Below are 21,913 nucleotides of genomic sequence, written 5' to 3' on the forward strand. Positions count from 1 at the left end.
ATTCCCATCACAATTATTATTTATTTATTCTTTTTTTTTTCTTTTACTGCTGATATATTACATGTATTCCTTTACTTGACGTGCTGTTCCTACTTGTGTTACTTTTCTCAATTTAAAACAGTAATCAAATGCTTCCTTAACGGTTGCACGACAGTAAACCCCTTTTTGACCGAGTTGCTATGATACCGTCTCCTGATCTCGCCTCTTTTCTTGATAAACACGTCTGATTGGTCTGAACGTCTCTGCCGTCAAGGTGGAGCAGCTGCCTGAAACGACGACCCAAAAGTAAATCACAAATCGCCGGGGACGATAACATTTGGAGTGTTGTGTTATCTGGGGAGTAAATACATTAATAACTATGTAAAACATCTCACCCGGAAGTCTTACACAAAGAGGGACATGTTTGTAAGTTGTATGTTTTCTTTTTAATGGATACAGCACTGCTAGCTTGATCAGGTTGAATTCCGTTAGCGAACTCTACGGGAATCGGAGGTAGCGAATAATAGCTAACGTTTAGATCTTTAGCCAATCAAAGCTAAGTTAGCTGAAGACGACTTGTTTTATTTTTGTCCCGCACGATGTGTTCGCACCAAGGTGGTAAGCTACCAACCAAAGCCCTCGGAAAGAAGCACTGTAACGTCACAGCTATCGTTAATAGTCGAATAACGAATGTGTATGTTTAGGGTTAGTTAGCTCGCTATGGTAGCTTTGTTGAACCTGCCAGCAGCGGCTTTTCTTGGCGACGTGCCGGATATCGAGCGTTTGTTTCTCTAATATGACGGTCGGAAACTGAAACTAAAGCCTTTGGCGTGAGGCTGAATCCAAACCTTAGACTACAACTCGCCTCCAAGACCCCCAGCCCAAAGTCCTAAAACACGTTGAAGTTTTACTGGCTGTCTGTGCCAAAGGTCAGACATAAACAAAGTCCAGTGTCCCCAGAATACGGGCAGCATATAGCGATATATTAACGTTGTGTTTGTAACCTTATACAATTACCAAGAAATGTCGCAGCTCCTTAACATATAAATGTGTTTCTTTCCCAAGCGGCTGTTGTTGACTCATCTCGTCTGACCTGCTGAAGATGGATGAAGGGATGGATTCTCAAGGAAGGTAAATCAGTCAAGTTAGCATTAGGAGTATGTGTATCAAGACGTGTTGACAAAGTGCACTCTGGGAAAATGGAAGCTGCGTTATTATGATCATAAGTGTTGTCCATTCAGCCTAAAAGGCCTCCTCTTTCTGTCCTGCTGCAGTATGACTGCTGACGTCAAGCCAGTGGGGGAGGTTCCAGAAACACATTTAGAAGATGGAGAAGATGAACTCTTTTGCGGTCCACAAAAGAGTGACACTGGAAAAGATTGTTCACCGACGGAGAACATGCAAGATGATGTAGCATCTCAGACTTCGATGGACTGTGGGTCTGCAGGTGGGCTGGATGAATCTGTCCTTACAGGCGGTACAAGTAACACGGCTCAAACACACCGTTCTAATGGGCAGAAATCTAAGAGGTCATCCTCACCAGGTGATCAACCTGTTGCTGCACCCTCTCCAGATCCCAAACCCACACTCTGTCTTAGTGATAGTCCCAGAAAGGGTGTCAGTACACCTACCAGTGATGTGGAGATGCTGAGTCCTGAAAGCCCCACCGGTAAAACCCCGTTTGCCAACATTGCAGACAAGGATCATGACGCTGGTGCTTGTGTAGAGGACTCTCAGCAGGTTGTCAAAAACTCTGATTCTGGATGTTCGGCCAAAGAAAAAGTCCATCTGGTTGCCATGGGAAGTGAGGATGCTGCGAAAGCCGAGGACTGTGGCTCATCTGATATGAGCCAGGACTTAATAGGAAGCCAGGAAGGTGCAGTTTTCGAGAGGTACTTGTCTTTTCATGATCACATTTTTATGATCATTCATATTAGTAACAAAAAATGTCATAAGTCCAAAGCATAAAGAGTAAGTTACATTTTCTGTGTTCTACTTTATGTGATTTCTAATCCGAGCTCCACTGTGCTCCCAATGTCCTTTATTATGACCTGTTCTGTTTTTGTTTTGTACAGCGGTTCATTTGCATCACATAACATGGACAGGCGATGGCTGGGGACGCCTATAGATGAGCTGAACAGAATGCCCCAGTGTGCCCCCCCTCTGCCTCACCTGAAACCATTGCATAACCACACTGTTGCAATCAGGGTGAGTAAACAACCACTTGTACTATAAAATTAAATGTGCATGCAGATGTGACTGGGCATTGTGTGGTGGGTCTTGCAATTGGTGTTTTTCACAAAAGAGCACAAGATAGGGAAACATGGTAAAGCATCCTCCTGATTCCCTCAGGACAGCTTGTCAGTAAAGTTCATATCAGACTCCTGCACTACAAGTCCCACAGGAACACTGTCAGTGCTGCTGTGCAGCCACTGCTTTCTCAACATCGCCATACCATGTTCCAAGTTTCACAAGTTTTTTTTTTTTTTTTTTTCAAAAGCCAATGATTGCATCTTTTTGATTACACAAGAGAACACAGTTATTTTAATTAACATTTATCTACAACAATAACCTGTCAAGATATTTTGTTTCCCCTATTACAGACAGATCTCCTCAGAGAGGGTGAGGTCCCTGTTTCATACCCCAGCAAGTTCAAAGATGCGTGGGATGATGTGTCCGTGAAGATGCCTTGCTCAGACAAGAATCTGTTTCCTATGGAGACTGAGGTATACATATATATATGCTTTTTAAAACCTGCCAGTATTATAGCAAGGCTAATTACTGTAGGAACGAAAAGCAATTTGTGATTTGTTGTGGCATGTAGGATGGAGGTGGTGTCCAAAGCCGGTGGGAGCTGATCCACACTGCCTTGCACGGAGGGTTCAAGAGTTCACTGGATGTGAGGGTAAGACAGCTGTGCTGAATCAGGCCCAACATACTACTTGTCTTTTTGAAGTCTGCGCGGAAACATCAAAAGTTAGGAAAACAGATATAGGTTTTCTTTGATCTCACAGCTTTATATTAGCAAACAATAACTCACATTACATCCATTATCTGGTAAGGAGTGGGAGAGACATAGACATACTCTGCTCTCTCTTCTGCCACCTCCTCCTCTCCATGAGTAAGTAAGTTTGTATCCATAAGTTTGTATTAAGAGAATTAAAAATAGTGAGCTGGAGAAGAAAGATGCCTTTTCAAAGTTAGCTATTGCATTTGGGCACTGTTAATAACATTGCACTGATAATTCTGACTGAACTGTCACAGGAGTTTTAAGTATTCAAAACATGTTCCATAAACCACCACATGGTGGCAGAGTTTGCAGCAAACACAGCTTGTGATGTAAGTTTAAAAACAAGCCTTGTTATATGAGATCCTAAATATTTATGTGCATTAAACCTGCTGTTGATCTGCTGCCTTTCAGTGAAATACACTTTAAAAGTTGTCTTCTATGAATAAATAACCCTATTCTCGTCTACAGGATGCTATATTGAGATACAACACAGCCCATGCAAAGAAATGGGACTTCACTGCCCTGAACCTTCTTTGCACAGAGGTAAGCCTTCCAAAATGTGACTCTTACTGATCTTTATTGGCTGTTCGAGTACAAAATATGAAGGTGGTAGATTAAAACAGCTCCCCTAAAGCTGATCATACTGTATTGTGCAGACATGTCGTAGGCATGCATCTTTGTTGATTTTAATCAAATTATTTCGCTGGGAAACGTTATTTAAATAAACACAATACTTCCGTTCCTTAAGTTGCTGTATAACAGGCATTCATATTTGTCATTTTAATTAACATAAATAAATACCTCATCAGTGAAATGACACTTCTGACAGTCCCTGTGAACTTTGCTGGCCGTGTCTGTTTATCTCAGCATGATTAAGTATGTCTTTTAAATTGCACCTTAATAAAGAATGAAGCTAAAGCTGATACTAAATTAGAGCTGTAGTCACAAAGCGAGCCAGCTCTCCTCTGTTTGGCTGCAAGCCCATCAGTGTGCATCGTCCCTTCCCAGTACCTGGGAGTCTCCCAGGAGCAAATATGCTTCATACAGTTAGGACAGACGAGCAGAGCATGGCGGCGGCAGCTGTTGCAGGTGAACCAGGGGAATGTCTTCTTTTTTTTCCCTGTCTCCCTCTAACACTTACAGTTATGGACTGTAATCACATACCTGTTGTGAGAAAAAGTTCTTTCCCATGAGAGATGAATATTTACCTGTCTTTCATTGTTATGAATTTAGTATTTCCAAATAAAGCAGCAGTTCTTTTGCAGAAACCGCTTCCCAAAATGTTGTAGGTACACTATTGATAGTGCTACATGCCTGCTGAACTCGGAATTAGTCCACGTATGTGGCATATAGACACCCAAGTATATAGACAAGTGGCCAAAAAGGTTTGAACTCTTTCTGGTTGCTCATGTCTTGCTTACAGCCATTAGGAAAAGTCATTATTCTTATGGCACTCTTACAATTAAGTGGGAACATTTCATACTTGTTACGGTCAAGTCAGATTAATATCTGAACCTGATGTTCTTCTCAGCTAAATTCAGCCCGTTCCAAAATGGTCTTTTTTCCTGCTCCCTTAAAATCATTTCTCAGAGTGGAGCAGAGAGCTCGGTAGATCAATAGCCTTTTTTTATAGCTTAATCCAATTTAATTAAAAGGTCCCGTTAAATCTGCAAGGGTGCTCAGCAATGCCAACAAGAAACCTCGCCCTTCCGGGAGAGACACTCCTCGTCCTGAGCACGATATTTCCCCCATTTCTTTCCTGCCAAGACTTTTAGCATGAGAGGAGAAGGACATGTCAAGGTTTAAAATATAACAAGTTAATAGGATACGTGCTGCAATTGACAAAAAGTGACACAGGAATATGAATGCATGTGTACAGAATACCTGCTGCTCATCAGTTACATTCTACCAGTTAATGGATGCAGGATGGGAGAGCATTCAGAGCGTCGTAGCAACACGGTGTGCAGGAATGATTAACAGCTGCCGTTCTACAGCAGACACGCATAAATTGTTTATCTTTCACACAGACCGCAATGTAGTAAAGAATCACACTGCTGGATTGTTAAGCTATTGTTTGGGCAACCGAAGTGATTAGTAGTTGACGGAATCATTTTTACAGCTTCTCTGGTCATACTTGCAAAAAAAACAACCTTTTTTACCTTTCACTATTTCAACTTGCAGTGAGTTTATATCCTAATTGTCTTACTTCTCAGCCAGGACCGCCTAATTAAATTTGGAGCAACATTTGTGCTGCACTGAGGTAATTGTCATGAGGTACATTGCCCCTGGGCTAATGATTGACACTCCACTCAACGTGTAATAGCCATAAGGGGGGGAGGGGGTGCTCGTAGTGTTTCTCCCTTGCCAATTGAAACTGTCACCGTGTCATTTTCTGATGAATGTCTAAGGACTGAGCGGGACAGCAGTCCAGGATTAACTATGGCTGATGTTACAATAGTACATGAACATTTAGCAGCAACACACTGTATGCTTTGTCTCTTGTTTTGTTTCTATAAAACATTCTTAGACCTCTAAATAAACATGTGAAATTGAGACGTGCGTCCGTTGAACTGCCAGGAAATGAAAATGACTTATAAAGACCAGAATGGATGGGAGATTGGAGTGTAATCGATCATCGGCCTATGCGGCGGTAACTCTGAACCGTCCTGCTAGAACGCAGTCTGTCATGTGTATTTATGTGAAAGGTATAAGTTGGTGTGTGCAGCCTAACCTGTGTGTTAGCGCGGTGGACAGTTTCTGTAACTGGAAAGGCTTGGGGATCATCTTTCTACCCTGATCGTGCAGCATCACCATCTCCCATCTATTAGTCCCATAGGAGCGCTTTATGATGTCTGCCAGCTCATTACTTCTGACAGCGTTTAGTCAGACCTGCTCTGCAGCCACATAAATGCCCCCCAGCCAAATCATCCACCAACGACTTCCTGTTGGAAATCAAGCCACCCCTGCCACTCTCGCCACAATTGGTCATTTGCATTTGCTTCGGAAGTCCATTTAATCAGTGTAAGCTTCCCTGCTCACCTTGATAGAATAAGGCAAGTGATAGATGAAGGCGACATTCGAAGCCAATACAGTCATAAGTGATTGCGTTGTAAATCTGGGTCTATGATGGAATAACTGTGTGTTTATTTTAGAGGGAATTGCAGATGGATGCTGAGGTAAGCTATAGGCTGAAGTATGGATGCCTTGGCCGTGGCAGACTCGCTCCCAGATTGATGGTAGTTTCTTCTGAAACAGGTTCTGTGTAGCGAGCAGCCCTGCATCATTTCTGTTTCTTCTTTCGCCGCTGCAGTGTTGGGATTATTGATATCTGAGGAGTGGGAGTTCACCCTAAAATAACAATAAACTTCCATTCCATTCACTGACCTCTTGTTGGATGTGAGAGAATTGAGCATTTCTTCTTCTTTTCTTCAGATATTGGATACTGGTGTTGGGTTATGACCCCAGACTCGCTGTGAAACAGTTATTAGACCCTTTACACTTCTCATCAAGTAGTTGGCTGCTCCTCATTTTTTTCTGGTTTGTCTCTTTATATTTACAAGACAACACTAAACTTATTGCAACTTTTTAAAAATAAATAACACATGGCTCTTTCACATGTCGGTGTACTTTCAGTTGAAGCAGAAATAGAGGTAATGTGGGGAATGAGGTAAACTGTTCAGAAGAAGTTGGTATGGTCATGAAAAACCTGGAAATGTCATGGTATTTGAAAATAGCAGTAGCCTGCCCCGGAGAAGTTTTGGAAAAATGAATAAGCCCAAAACATTTTGGAGAAGTTTTGGAAATTTGCTTCACTACATTTAACTACCTGTATAATAGAGTATATGTGGTTCGGTTAAGATGGACTATGAAACTCTATATTAGATATACGCAGATGTTTCATCGAATGTATGGTCATGAATATTTGCCTGAAAAGTCTCAAAGGTCTTGGAAATGTATTGGTAAAAATGAACCGTGTAGTTGTTTGTGTCACTATATCTGTAAGCTTACTTTAAAATAAAGAGAGTTGCCAATATAAGACCAAGATACAAACTGTTTAAATTTGCTCCACTCCCTCAAAAAAGAATTGTCGAAAAACAATAACAAAACAAATAAATTATTTTGGTGTTACTCCACTATGTTATCCCATTTAACAGACAGTGTCTGTATGTCTTTTTTTCCTCTCTCTCTCCAGTATCTTGATCCCTCGGAGTACAATCACCTGTTCGACACCGTACTACCAGCCATGGTCGACCTAGCACTGAACGCTCCTGTTCTCTGCACGACGGTGAGTGCCGTGTACAGTTTTTGAATATCTACACGTTTAAAGTTGGGGGAAGTTGTTGCGATGTGTATAGCAGAGAGAGGAACTAAAGGGTTAGATGGTGGATGTTATACAAGGTCAGCTCACGAGTTACAACTGCTGGGTAATGAATGCCCCTTTTTGGTACACATCAAGAACTGCTTCATTAGAAAAGTGGGCTGCAAGAGGAGAGGTCCGTCTCATTCCCAGTCATCCATCTGATGTGTCATGCTTGTGCACTTGAGAAAATTCCTCTTATGAAATGTTAAATTCAATCTATTCCTTGAGACTACTGTGCTAGCCATTCCTCCGAGGCTATTTTGAGAAACAGGGCCCGCTCTTTTATATACATTAAATTAGGATAACCCACTCCGCAGATCTTTTTAAATGCCATCCCCGTTTGTCGTCATTTATGTACTCTGTCGTTAATTATATTAATGCAAAAACTCCAACATTGGTATTTTTGTAATTCAAGAATATCTTATTTTATAGACCTCTGTTTCATTAAATCTATTCAGTTCAGCTCCTAGCCTGAGCTGACAAGGAAAATCCCTGTGGTTGTTACCGGAGACCAAAACCCGGGGCTAGATGTTAAAGATGGTTTAACCAAATGAGGGGATTTCTGGTACAGATTTGGAGTCAGGATCATTTGTAGCGGTTGGGTAATGAAGCTTTCTGACTTTCCACTTTGTTTCGCAGTATTAAGCGTCAAGGCTAATGTTTATGTGCCTGTTGTTAGAGCTCGTATTGATCTGCTAACTGGGCAGCCTTGGGAGGCTCTTTAGCACTAATCGGCCAAGATAGATGGGCCCTGCGATTCTGACTGAACGAACCCGGGGGAGAGCAAGAAAACCAGGACCTTAATTACTACCACCCATTTACTAATGGAACTCTGCTTGTCTCCTCTGCTTGCTAGATTGCTAAACTAATTATCTCCCCCATTAGCCATCAGACCTACACAACTGCACCCACGTAACCTTGTGCGTTTCTTGTGCATCTCTCTTTGTCCCTGCGTTTCCCGTTGTGATATCCAGTCCCTCAAGTCCAGACTCTTTTTTTTTTCTCTCTCCCTCTTTCTCTTTCTAGCCAATTCCCCTCCTGAAGTCAAGGATTAACCACTCCCTGACTCTGTCTCAGGAGCAAATAGCCTGTCTTCTGGCCAACTCCTTCTTCTGTACGTTTCCCAGACGCAACTCCCGCAAATCAGAGTACTGCAATTATCCTGAGATCAACTTCTACAGGTAAAGGCACACCATCCCTTGCAGAAAACTAGACTAAGAATTCAACAAATACATTCAAAGATGAGTATTATTGTATTTTCATCATGATTAATCATAACTATCTGTTACAAACAGGTGGAATTCTGATGGATTGGCTCTGTCTTTAGTGAGCCTCCCATTCAGAGGAAACTGATTTCCATAAGGGGGCACTACTGCCTTGAAAACCTTGATAGATTAATTCTGTTACTTCGATTCATTTAGTTAGTGTCCACTGAGCTTACACACAGTAACAATGAAGTTTCTTTTTTTTAAGCTCGCATGCAGTTGATGACTGGATCTGTTCGCTAAACAGTCGCAGCTCTTTTGTTTATATTTTATAGTTGAAAGATTACAGCGTGTGCTGTCACCTTATCTTCTTGAGGAGGGGACTGTGGGCAGCGAGACTCTTTGAGCTCCATGTTTCTGTTATGTCAGTTTGCGTGGGAGGGAGATTCAGAGTAGGAGTGTCAAATTGGTGTCCTCTGTTTCTGCCTACTCGGAAACCAGTGGTCTGTTAAGAAACCCTGGAATGGCTAATTGAAACAAATTGTTTGATAGACTTTAAAGGGCACAGCACACCTGTCTGTCTGTCACTGGCTTCTCATAATCTGGCAGAGTCCCGTTATTAGGACAAGAGGGAGGTGATGCATGAATGCAGTCAAGCTGATATTCTTGAAGTCTGAAGTACACAACCTCTGCTTTGTGTACTGTGTAATGTGTGCAGACAGCTGCAGAAGGTGTGGCGGCATTGCACTCAGGTTGTCTGTTATCACAGCGCCTGTCTTTGTTAATGAGGTCCGACTTGACGTAATTGTCGTTATTTGTCTTGTTTGTTTATTTCTGCTCGACGGCTGATAATGGGTCGTTATGGTTGGATGTTATGTATGGGTGAGGTGGGGTTGGTGAGACAGGTATAATGAGATTTTGTTACCAGCTCTATTATACAGTATTTATGGACTGCGGGCACCTCGGTATACACTGACTGGACATTGTCCAGATATCAACTCAACTCAGTTCCCCTGTATTTCTTTGAGGCACTGCCTCCTGATTAGTGTCATGACTTCCGCCGTTGTTGCCTGACATACTGGAGATGAAGTGTGATAATCCTACACTCTTTGCAGCAACATGAAGCGTAGGTTTAGCACTTTATAATTTTAATATTCCCTGCAATCTGCATGGGCCTTAACTGCTATCCAGAGTCTAATTAGCCATCTGCTCGCCGTCGGGGCTCAAGCAGTATTATTTTATAAATCCCAGGTGGTCATATTGATTATTTGGGATATTTCAACTCCCTCATTTTATCTGAACCCTAATCCTACTCTCCCTATCAGTCATCTATATGGGTGCATGTGCCTCCACATCAAGCGTCAAGCTAAGAGGCCTCTGTAATAATGTAAGCATTGATTCAAGTCGGAGGGCTGGCTGCTCAGACCCATGCCAGCACTCGGTTGCTGCGTTCACTATCAGTATTTCTGCCGGCAGTGGAATACAGGGAAGTGCAAGAGTGGGAAAAAAAAAAAGTCTTGGTGTTTCTGAGAAGACGAGACACGACAAGATAACCAGTGCAGTCTAAAATGGGCCGCGGATCGTTACCGGCCCTCCCTCTCCCCCCTGTAATTGAGGGAGTGTCCGTCACTTTGCTTATCGGCTACAGTAGCGCTCCGTCTTGGGCAAGCAGAGCTGCAAGCAATCTGCTGATTGCTGTTTTGGCAGAACTGTCAAGGTTTGTCCTCCGTTAAGTGATGGATAGATTCGAGGGAGAGGAAAGAAGGCAGACTTATCTCTTTAGCTTGTGTTTTCCGCCGTATGAGAGGATGACATCGGGGAGCCTGTTTAGCAGTTTAGGCAAGAATGAAAGCTCGTTATTAAAAAAAGAAATCCTCTGCTTATGTTTCTGAACTCGGTGACCATAAAATGGCCTATCTCATTTGCAGGAAAAATACTCTTATTGGTATTGGTAAAACTGTCAGAAATCTTGTGTCCTGGTGCACTTCATGTAGACAGTGAGAACCAAATAATTCTTTTTGTGGCTAATTGCCTTTCTGTCAATTGCAAGGTACGATTTGTGGAAATCTCATGCACATCCACCAGTGTTACCACTTACACTATCTCACAGACGGGTTCTCCCCTGGGGAACATTATGCCAGTTTGACACTGACTAAGGGAAATGGGGCTGAGGGCTTCGCCGTGCATAAGTAAGGCTCTGTGTAAGGAATGCACATTTTGAGAAAAACAAATTTGATATGCAGGGATTTCTCCCACTGAAAGACTTGTAGTGCATTACCCTTTTCATTTGATTCGTCCCCTCTGTTTTCATTTCTTTACTGGCCTGGGCAGAAAGCGGCAGGAGGGAAAGATGAATGCCGACCGGTGATTAGTCATCAGCTTAGGTTGCTTTTAATGGAGGGAGAGTACCAGTATGGGGTGATTTTAAGATGTCCACCCAATGCGCTCTCTCTCTTCTACTCTCCCTCTCAGTCTCTCCCTCCCCCTTCCTCCATCTACCCTAGTTTTATGGTAACTCTGAAGAACTGAAACACGGCCTCAGGCAGTGCCATTGTATGAAGGAGGGAGGTAGATGGAATAGACTTCATGCCAGTTTAAAAGCTTGACCTCACTCATGACATGTTGTGGCATGGTTGGGCAGTGAGCTAGAGATAATGCCTCTGAGTGAAACATCCATGTCTCTCATCTGATAAAATGCATTACATAAAAACAATATATATTTTAAGTAAAACATTGTATTTTTGTTTGTTTGTTGAGACTCTGAATACTTTCACAAGTACAAGACAACAAAGTGAGTACCCTACAAAATCTTTAGTGAACTGAAATTCCCATTTGCTTTCTTTTTCAGATTATTTGAAGGTTCTTCACCAAGAAAAATTGAGAAATTGACAACTCTGCTGTGTTACTTCAGGAGAGTTACACAGAACAGTAAGCATTAATGATGTCACATTCTCTGTAATGCTCTCCATGTTTTTCAGTTGATATACATTTTTAAATTGTTTGAATGATTATTCTTTTCTATTTTTTTCAAGAGCCCAAGGGTCTTGTTACATACACAAGACAAACCCTGAACAATCCTCCAAACTGGGAGAGGTATTAATATCTATTCTACTAAATTAATCATTTATTGATGTAATGATCTGATTTTCTTTTTTATATTCCACCCACAACAGTCCATATCAAAGGAGATTTATTTTTTCAAATGTGTCAAATATTAATTGATGATGTGTTTTGGGTCAGTAAATATTCTTTTCATATAAAGTGACACATCAAATTTGGTTAAAGTGTTGAAATAATTTAAATATCACCGCTCTGATCTGGGACTGGGACAGATCTGTATTGCGTTAAAAGAATAACTGAGAGTTCGTCTTTTTTGTCAAGTTCCCAGACTCAGCTGAAGCGCTTACACATCACTTGTGAAGGGACGATTGAGGATGATGGATACGGGATGCTGCAGGTAGAAATCTGTTTGTTGTTTGTGTGTTATAGATCTAACGCCAAGCAGAACAAGTTATTCAACATGGTTTAATAAAAGGTATATTTTCTTGCTGGTGCCCCCCAGTCATTGTAAAATTATTTATTTTGAACTGATCTACTTTTGTAACCACAAACTCAGCGTCACATTTGTTGCATCAGATTTTATGTAGCATACTTGTTTTGGATATATTGCTGTGTTTAAACCCAACAAACATATCTCTGACCATGGCCAAGTCTTCTGTTTAGCTTTCCAAAGTCAAAGAGACTCTCTGAATAGTCGTCCACTACCTGCAGAACAATGGGGCATATGATTTCTGTGTTATCTGAGAAAGTTGTTGCTCTATTTCTGCATTGATTCACCCCATCTCCTCAATCCACTCGGTGTTCCAGGATGGCGGGTGCATTTCTTTTACTCTAGCTGACAGCTGACGTACACACTTGAGTAGTTCAGAGGAGGCAAGGGTGGACGAAAAGACCCTGGGGTGGGGGAGAGGAGGGAGAAGGAGACGCATTGAGGGAAAGATGACGGTGGTGAGCCATCTTACTGGGACCCAGTGGGCCCGGAGTCCTGCAGGCAGATTGATGGCTACCTCAGCAGGCCGGGCACTGGTTGCGTGTTGACTTTTTATAGGGCAGAGTGGGCTGTCATTCTGTCAGGAGGTGAGATTGAAGGGTGAGTCGGGGTGAGGTCAGGGGTGAACCAGTGAAGGAGGTGAGGAGCTGAGCGACTGGTTGGACAACGTACACACATGCACATACAAACACACTGGCTGTCACGCAGATTGACGTAGCCGTGGACCAGTGAGCAGAACCCTCACCCCTGACAGGCTGTTTGAATAGCAGCCTCTTATCCATGCCACAAAAACAAGTGGGTGAGCTTACATGCCATGAGACTCCAGTATCACATCATATTTGGCTAGAAATGGCTATAACAGTTTCTGCTCTGACTATCAATTGTATCTGGGATGTTGAAATGATCTTGACAGTAATAATGTCATATTCTCTGTGCTGTGGATATAACACTAAATATTTAGCCCTCACAGGAAATGCCCATAAACGTATCCCATATTTAGAAATGGAGGCGTTCTACAGACATTAACGCAGATTTTGCTTTACTGCACATCATTAACTGTAGATTGTATCGATATTTTATCCCTAGATTTCACGTGCGTTATTGTGCTCTGATTTCCTGATTTGATTATTTGGAAGCAGGAAACAGGGCAGTGATCCTTAGACATTTATCCACATTCAGTGACCACACCGGTTGACAGATAACAAGGAGACACTAATAGAGTAATTTGTTCAAATAACGGGAGTTTGGAGAGCTAAACGTCACAGTTCTTCTCAACTCTGTTGTATGGGCAGGACAATGTATTACCTTTGTGGAATAAAGATCTATTTTGTTGTAAATGTAGCTGAGGGATAGTGCCATTTTGGTTAACTCTTTGTATTTCTTATTGTATTATTTCATTAGGTGGACTTTGCGAACAAGTTTGTAGGTGGTGGAGTTACAGGACACGGTCTGGTCCAGGAAGAGATCAGGTTCCTCATCAACCCTGAACTCATTGTCTCTCGCCTCTTTACTGAAGCTTTGGAACACAATGAATGCCTCATCATCACAGGTACGTGTTACCCACATACACATTATGCATATGTTCAGGTTTTGCTTCATAACAACAGAACAATATTAAGTTGCTTCAAGCAATGGCATATGAAATATACCTTTTTACAAGTTCTTGGTCTTTGCGGGATTGGTTGGCACAGATGATTTCAAATTAGTGGACAATTCAGCAGGTTGTATGGTAACATAAGGATTTATCGGAGTATCACAATGCTCGGCCCCCTCAGGAAAGCTGAAGCGAAGGTGGTCCATGTGTATTTGGAGTGAGGTGTTGTGGTTTTGTCAGCTGTGACCTCGAACACACACTGGGCGTGTTTGCAGCTGTGCATGAAACAGATGAGTTGAGAGTCACCAAGTCCTTTCAATCTGTGGCTGTGATGCCCTGAGACACAAACACATGCGTACAGTAATGTCCTCATACGGAGACTAGATATTAGGTCAGTTTATTTATAGGTTTCCACCCTTTTAAGACTTTCTATGACATGGTTCTTATTAGCCTACATTTTGCAGGGAATGCAACCGGTAGACCATTTCTGCCATGGTATATTTCTTTACTGCCGTTATCTGAAGCCCCAAATATGTTTTTTTTTTTTTTAGGTATTTTTTTGGGACTGCCCAGTCATCCTTCATTTCTCCCCAGCAGTATTGCTCTATTTTACAACCTCCGACTCACTTTGCTTGGGTCAACCTCTCTAAGTATTCTGCCCTCTCGCTCGCCTCCCTCCTCCTCTGGCCATCCTACCTTTTTTCCTGCCTCACAGCTGTACCTCGCCCACCGCTGCTCAAACCAAGGCCAAGCACAGATAAAGATCACAGAGGCAAATATTTAATACTATAAGCAATAATGATTAAGAAAAATCAATCAATTATACACATTTTGATTGAAATCTAACTTCATTATTTTTGTTTGTAGTGTCATTGTAGAGCAAGGAGTAGTTTTATTTTGTTGCCCCACACCAGTGTTTAGTGTTTAGTGTTTCGAAATGGCCTCAGTTGAGTCCTGTTGGTCCTTTGAACTTGTGCCTAGTCAGAGAGACACATTAAATCAATCAGTTCCAAATTTCAGTGTCTGAGAGCCCGTCTGGGTGAAAGATTAACTGAAGAGTATAGAGAGAGTGAGTGAGACTATGCCACCCCAGCAGCTTGTTCAAGTCACAGTGAGTCAGGGCAGTGTCGAGCCGAAAGTGGTCGCAAGTGTGGGCGTTACACTTTTCAGACGCCACGCTCACTGCAATGTTTGTAAAGTGAAAAGCTGAACAGGGCAACACGTCTCACGCTATCCTCTGGTGACGGACTGTGGAGACTGGAGGTTGTAGGGATGGGTTTGGGACCAATTTTTATTTTGTGTGATGTGTTTTTTAACTAACATTTTTGTTATTATGGAGAGTTGGGTACCAGTACCATATTCCAGGTTTCAGCTTAAATCATCATCACCCTCTATCTACTTCTGTACATTGCGTGTTGCAATTAGGCTTGTCACACACACACACACACACACACACACACACACACACACACACACACACACACACACACACACACACACACACACAACCAGTCCTGTTCTGCCAATGTTGAAATTGACTTCTGTCTCGTTCAGTAGCTTCCTCTCATAAAGCCAAGCGTAGTCTCTTTTGTATGGCGCCATGTTATCTTCTTTGAAACGCCCATCCCTTCCAAGTCACCTTCAGCGGTTAGTCACCGTCTGCCTCCCATAATTCTGCATCCCTGCCCCTTTCCCTCCTCCCCCTCTCCACTTAACTTTATTACATTTGGACAGAAAGGAATTTATTGCCCAACTAAGGTCATTTCTCCACTAATGGAATGGGCCAGTTACGCCATAGATTCATTTAAACCTCGCAGAATATTCCTTGCACGCATGCAGCGTTGCCTCTCGTCTCCGTTTCTATATCTGTGTACATCTTTGTTTCGCTCTTCCGTTAAGCTAATTAGATGCCTTTGTCTTTAGAGGTGTCTTAACACGGGTCCTTCAGTGCATTCACAACAGTTTTTGTCCAGAGACGTTTCTGTTTGGATTGGAATTGGAAGGAAGAGGGCCACGATGCAATCTAGTGATGGAAGCCTGTAGACCAGAAGGCTTTCATGGGCGGTTGCCAGGATAAATAACGTCAAGGTTAAGGAGGAGAAGGACTTCTCCGTTGATGGAGAAAGTGATATGTGTATCCTGTTTGACATTAGGAGTCTCTAGTGTTGTCGGAAGTACTTAATCTGATATTAAAAACAAATGTTCTTTTAGTTCGGTTAGCCAAAACATTACATAGATGATAGATTATGATAGATTCCACAATTGTTCATCTGTCCAGTTGATGGGTTGTGTCCTGACTCCAGTACAGACCGTAAGCTTGAGTCATACTTTGATTTAGGAAGGTATATTAAAAAAAAAAAAACCTCAGTCACACTTAGACTTCAAGTATTGGCAGATGGTACATGCTTGAAATTAAATATAGTCAATTATGAGAAAGTAAAAGTAGCTTTTAATTGCTGCTCTTCAACAGATACTTTCAAAGAATGAAAATGATCATTGCTTTTAAAATACTTTTGGGCCTTTCTTCTCGTAGCGTACGTAACTCTGCCTGTACATACATTAGAGTCTCAAAGGCGATGTCAATCATATTATCAACACCCGCTCTTCATTGAAGTGCAGTGCAACTTCCTCTTACCTAATACACATTGTATGGAGGCCTTTAATAGGCATCGTTTTCAGAATTGAACCCAGCTGGATTTTTAATGACGAATGGTGAAATCTTTGGAGCTCTAACCCCCGAGCACATACCAGCACACATTATATAGAGGCTAACGTGATAATAGAGGTGTGTTACCCTGTCATGTTATGAATGATTCTGTGGCGTTTCATGTTTTGCGAATGTGGCCACGGTTGGCTTCTTCTGTTCCAGCCATTTCTTCCTATTACGGCTGAAAGCTTTTCATTTAAAAGCCCAAAGCGGATTACTTATTAAATCAATGGCCTTTATTTATGACAATCCAATACAAGCTGATACTGTGTGCTCACATGGGGAGCATAGAAGGCACTAAATGTGATTTATGAAATAAGGCGCTGAAACAGATTTAGGCCCACTGTGTGCTCTGACTGCTGAATACTGAGTAATGTCTTCTTTTCTTGACTTTCTTTCTTGTTCTGCAGGCACGGAACAGTACAGTAAATATTCTGGCTATGCGGAGAGTTACAAATGGAAGTCCAGCCACAGGGATGAGACTGCCAGGTATTTTTTTTTTTTTCCTCACATTGTACTTTTTAGTCAGTCAGAAAAAAATGTCTCAGAAAAAATGTCTCCCATCTCTCTGCTTTTCTTTCAGGGATGACTGGCAGAGACGATGTACAGAGATTGTGGCCATTGATGCTCTTAAATTCAGGCACTTCCTGGAGCAGTTTCTCCCTGAGAAGATGACCAGAGAACTCAACAAGGTGAGAGAGACGTCCTCAGCTGTATTTGCACTGTTTAAAACAATACTTGTACTTGCATACAATTTTACATATTCCTCAAATAGTTTTTGCGACACAGAATTATAAAATACAGTGTCAACTCTTGGTACCTTCAGAAGATGTTGTCGGCTTACCTCCCATTCTGCTGCAGCAAACTGCATAATATTTTCTGGTGGCCTGTTATGGCTGGTTTTGCATATTATGGCTGGTTTGCTTTGACACACATTTTGTCTCAAAACACCTTTAATTCCCCGTTTTATATGGCTAATGCCCCTAAAGATAATACAGCTGCGTACATCACAAATACACACATTACTCTTCCCTCTTATTTTGTGCCTTTTGTTTGGGGAAAGTGCACTCTTTAAAGGTACACGTGGCGCTTATTCACCTCAATGATACGTTCATTAATTGTAATTAATTTACAAACCTCTGGACTTTAATAGCTCTTATGTGTTTCATAAAGATTTCTAAACGTAAAAAAGGGAAAAAGTTGTGCAAAAGCAATTCAGGGGGGAAAAAAGCCTCATCTTTAACAGGGGAAGCCTTTTTAAAAAGCTTCAGAGGATGGTGGTAAAAGCAAGTCTTATGTTAAAATTGTGAAACTGTGCATTCGAATAAAGGACTAAAAACAGACACATGAATTGCCATCAAGAACACCTCAACCCCCCGACGTTCTCTGAACGCCCCCTGGGTGGCGGTGCCTACCCCTGTAGGAAATGCTAATATAACTGTTTTTATCACGGCTTCAGTTGGAAAAGTTTCTCTTTTGTCTTTTTCTTCCTCGCCTTCCCGTCCTCTAACTCTCTGTGCGTTTGTCCCAGGCATACTGTGGATTCTCTAGAAACAACACCAACAGCAAGCACCTCTCTGCGGTAGCCACCGGCAACTGGGGCTGTGGAGCTTTTGGTGGAGACACGCGGCTCAAAGGTACTATTGGCTGAAATAAATGTCTGTGTATAGCAACAAGTGTGAAAAAAAATCAATGTTTCTTTTCATACATGAAAGCTGAAATACTGATACAGATTGGGATCAGGCTGACATAATATTGCTTACTTTCAAATATTAGATTCTCAAGCAGGACGTAAATATGAGCAGTTCAGTCATTCATCTGCACTGCTTGTCCCAGCCACTGGAGCTCCCGCTGAAGGATTGTACAGCACAGGCACAGATGCCGCTCTCTCCCAATCTCCTCTGGTCAATTAGTAGCTCTCCCAGGGTGTCACTCACCCGTCCCGTTCCTCCCTTTATTGATCAGCTGACACACATTTATGTTTTCCATTAAAAGGGCAATTGATTACAGGGAAGGGACACCATATATCCAGGATGATGCGGGTCTTTGCGGGTTCACACAACATCACTCTTCACAAGCTGATGCCTCCTTACTGTCCCCTTCGATACGCCACACTACACATTTTGACCAGCTGTTATTTTTCTCTGTTCCATGCCTTAAACATTTTCATTTAGTGTAATTTTGTTCGTGCTTCCCTTTTATGGAGGTTGTGCTGTATTAAAGCACACGTGTGCACACTAATGCCCTGCATTATGAATGTAAATGAAATTGGAGTAATATGGGTATGTTTGTGGACAGATTCATTTAGAACTGAAGCTGTTAATTTCCTCTGCAGCACGTTATGAATAGACCCACAAAGTCCCCGGGGGTCATATTGGCTTCCGGGGGCCCTTGAATTAGCATAGCTAGTATTTTTAGAAGGCAATAATTGTATTTTACATTATAGTACATTATAACTGACTTGAGATGTGGTAGTTACATAATACCCCGCTGTTGTGTTGTTGTAAAGATTACAGACCTTTTGCAAATGATGTTAATTTTGTGTGTTTTAATCTGGAATCAATATCCATTATGTTAAATATTTAAAGGTCTTAGGACCTAATTTGCAAGGGCTCAAAGATTGAGTGCTGTTGACGGGGCTACGCTACCAGTGGTGGATTATTTACCCTTCCGATACAAATTGCCCCTGTCACTAGTGTTCGTTTTCTGCCAGAAGCCCTACCTTATCCAGCTTATTGGCCAATTACTTTGTTTCCTCCGCTTATTTTCAGCGGCCAATTACACATTTATGATTTCGTTCTGAAACTGACGGATATTGACGACGCTAATATGGTAAATGATTGGTTGCCCGGATTCCCCTTCAGCGTTCTCCTTCCCACTTTTTTTGCAGCGCTGCTTCAGCTGATGGCTGCAGCAGAGGCCGGGAGAGACATGGCGTACTTCACGTTTGGAGATGCTCAGCTGATGAGAGATGTTCACGAAATGCACAGGTTCCTCACGGAGAGAAAAGTCACCGTCGGTAAGACTCCCAGCCACAACCACATGTTTCAAGTATTTTTTGTTTGTGGGGAATTAGACCCTCTTGTCAGCCCTGCCGCCGTTGAGCTCTTACACTTAATTGTGTAATGAACAGGAACGGGGATGATACCTGCCGCCGGCTCACGAGGCTCGTACAGCACATGGAGGTTATCCTTGCTGGCGTCGTTACGGGGACAGTATGCATAAATAAGGGAATGCAGTCCATCTCAATGTTAAGTTATTCCACCTTATGGGCCGTCTCCGTTCCTCAGCCCATCCATTCAGCCTCGGCTGCAGAGTGGATTACTGCCTGAACTGACCCCAGCCGCTCCCCTCCCCCTCTTTTTCATTTTTCTTCCGCTGACATTTATTGAAGCCTTTCAGAGAAATTCCCCTCCAGCCATCCATTTCCTAAAGTGGAGCTACAGAGAAACATCTCACGACTCGTGTGCGTGTGCACTTGGTTTATAAATGAGCCGAACGCGCTTTTCTTTTTTTCTTTCTTCTGTTACAGTTTCTGTGTCTCTTGCTTGTTCTCTGACTCTCTGTTTGTCCTTTTTGTCGATTCCCCTCCTATCCCGTTTTTATCTCCCTTCATATTTCTTCCTTCTCTTGACCCCTGCACCATCCCCTGCCTCCGTCCCTCTTCCTCTCTCTATCTTCACCTCCCTCCTTTTCCCCTCACAGGGAGGTTGTACAACCTCTTGAACCAGTACTCCAGTTTGATGTGCAAGAATTGCCGCACGACCCGACCTGACGTCACTCTCTACAGTTTCATCTACGAGAGAGTCTCTTCCCCCGCAGCCGCCGGCGCCCCGGACTCTGCCAAGGATTCTGGGATGCCCACCCTACCATCAGACTCTCATTAATATGGACCAAGCTGTGACTTGACCCCCCCTCCCCCCTGTCTCTAAGTGTCAAAGAGACTCCAGGTTCTGAAACCTCAATGTGCTCTCAGCCGTGTGCTTACAATCACTTTTCCTCTCACACACCCACTCCCTTTAAGTTTGTGATCCCAACACACAAACTACCAAAACACAGTTTTGCCTTTTCTTGTTGGTGGTATAATAGGAGCCTTGTAGTGTGTCACCACATGTGGTGAAATGAGAATTATAGCAATAGTAAATCCTGGTTGCTGTCAGGCCTTTCTTTAGTCTTAATGTGACGTGAAATTCTTTGGTTCTGTTAATTACAAAAATGGCCAAATATTCATCATATGCATGGTTGTGAACACTTCATTATAATTAATCCGGGACATGATAATCATCCCTATTTATCTTGTCCTATATTGTGTTTGCTACTTTTTTGGATGAGTTGTCTATTTGCTATATCCAGGCTGTGGTGAGGTCCCTGAGATGCCATACTGTAGTTTATGCATGGATAACATTTATTTATCAATTATTCTACACATATATGCTGCTCTTTTATATCCCTTTAGGATGTCGATGTTCAACTTACATAATGTCCTTATTTTAACAGTCAAAACCAACATTAATCAGGCCGTATAGGAATAATCTCAGACGAAACGGATTCATTTAATTTATGGTAATTTTCATCTTCAGACGTTTGACTCTACTCTGAGTAGTTTCATAATTTTAAAGTGTATTCAGTGTGAAGCACAATATTGCTACTGTACTGTATATACAAATAAATAAAGGGGGAGCAGATAAAGAAATAATTGCACGTAAAACCTTATTTTTGTTAATGTTTTTACTCAACGTTTACTTTGGGGATGTGGTCGTGTTTTTACTGTGTTTTATGATTGGCAGTGTGGGCTCTATTTAGTGAGGGCTTCATAAAGTGAAGGCTGTACCGGTATTGCATAGTATTGTACATTAGGTTTTTAGGTTGTACACTTTATTATGATTACTTTATTAAAGTATATCCTGTTAAAATGGTATTTCTCTGCTCAGATCAATATGATGTAATGCCTAATGATCAATGCATCAGTACAATACAAGCAAAACCTTAGAAAATAATTTTGGGACCAGCTGTTTATTGGTTGCATAGCAACATTTTTATGTTGACCAAAAATGTCAAAAAGCCTTTCTGCTCTATTATCAGTATGCCGTTTCTTTACATATGGGTAATATAATTATAGATCGTCTAGAAAAGATTATTTCCGACTCATCGCTAAGAATTCCCTTCTTTCTCATGCGTAGGTTCGTACGCATGCCTCGGTACCACAGGTTCGTCACATAATTTCATGAAATCATTCATTATTTAATCATTTGAAATGTGATTGATTTATGTTGTGATAGAACGTGTTCCAGTGGCTTTCAGGCAAATTGAATTCTGCCTCCAAACATGCTTTGGAAGATGAATTAGGGTTCCTAAATAACCTCATGACGTGGACTTCCATAAATGGTGTGTAGGCTTGACTCGGGGTAAGTGGATTACACATTATCTGCCTCTCCCGCACTTTGTACTCGGGCCGGCGTTGCCCAAACGAGCCGTGGACTCGAAACAAAGTCAATTTGGTTTGGCAGA

The 21,913-nt window shown here is 42.1% G+C and overlaps 1 protein-coding gene across 1 annotated transcript; it reads left to right on the top strand.

Annotated features, from left to right (window-relative positions):
* Positions 1-257: 257 nt before the first annotated feature.
* On the top strand, positions 258-21,323 carry parga (poly (ADP-ribose) glycohydrolase a). The gene is made up of 18 exons (XM_084022003.1): positions 258-405; positions 1,045-1,110; positions 1,254-1,871; positions 2,055-2,187; positions 2,583-2,705; positions 2,804-2,884; positions 3,458-3,532; positions 7,182-7,274; positions 8,376-8,530; positions 11,403-11,482; positions 11,587-11,647; positions 11,936-12,011; positions 13,506-13,653; positions 16,816-16,894; positions 16,989-17,097; positions 17,937-18,042; positions 19,296-19,424; positions 20,111-21,323. Exons 2-18 carry the CDS (start codon positions 1,082-1,084, stop codon positions 20,290-20,292), a joined length of 2,277 nt encoding a protein of 758 aa, XP_083878129.1. The 5' UTR covers positions 258-405; positions 1,045-1,081; the 3' UTR covers positions 20,293-21,323.
* Positions 21,324-21,913: the final 590 nt, after the last annotated feature.

The sequence above is a fragment of the Eutrigla gurnardus genome (assembly GCF_963514095.1).
Source record: "Eutrigla gurnardus genome assembly, chromosome: 11".
Taxonomy (NCBI): domain Eukaryota; kingdom Metazoa; phylum Chordata; class Actinopteri; order Perciformes; family Triglidae; genus Eutrigla; species Eutrigla gurnardus.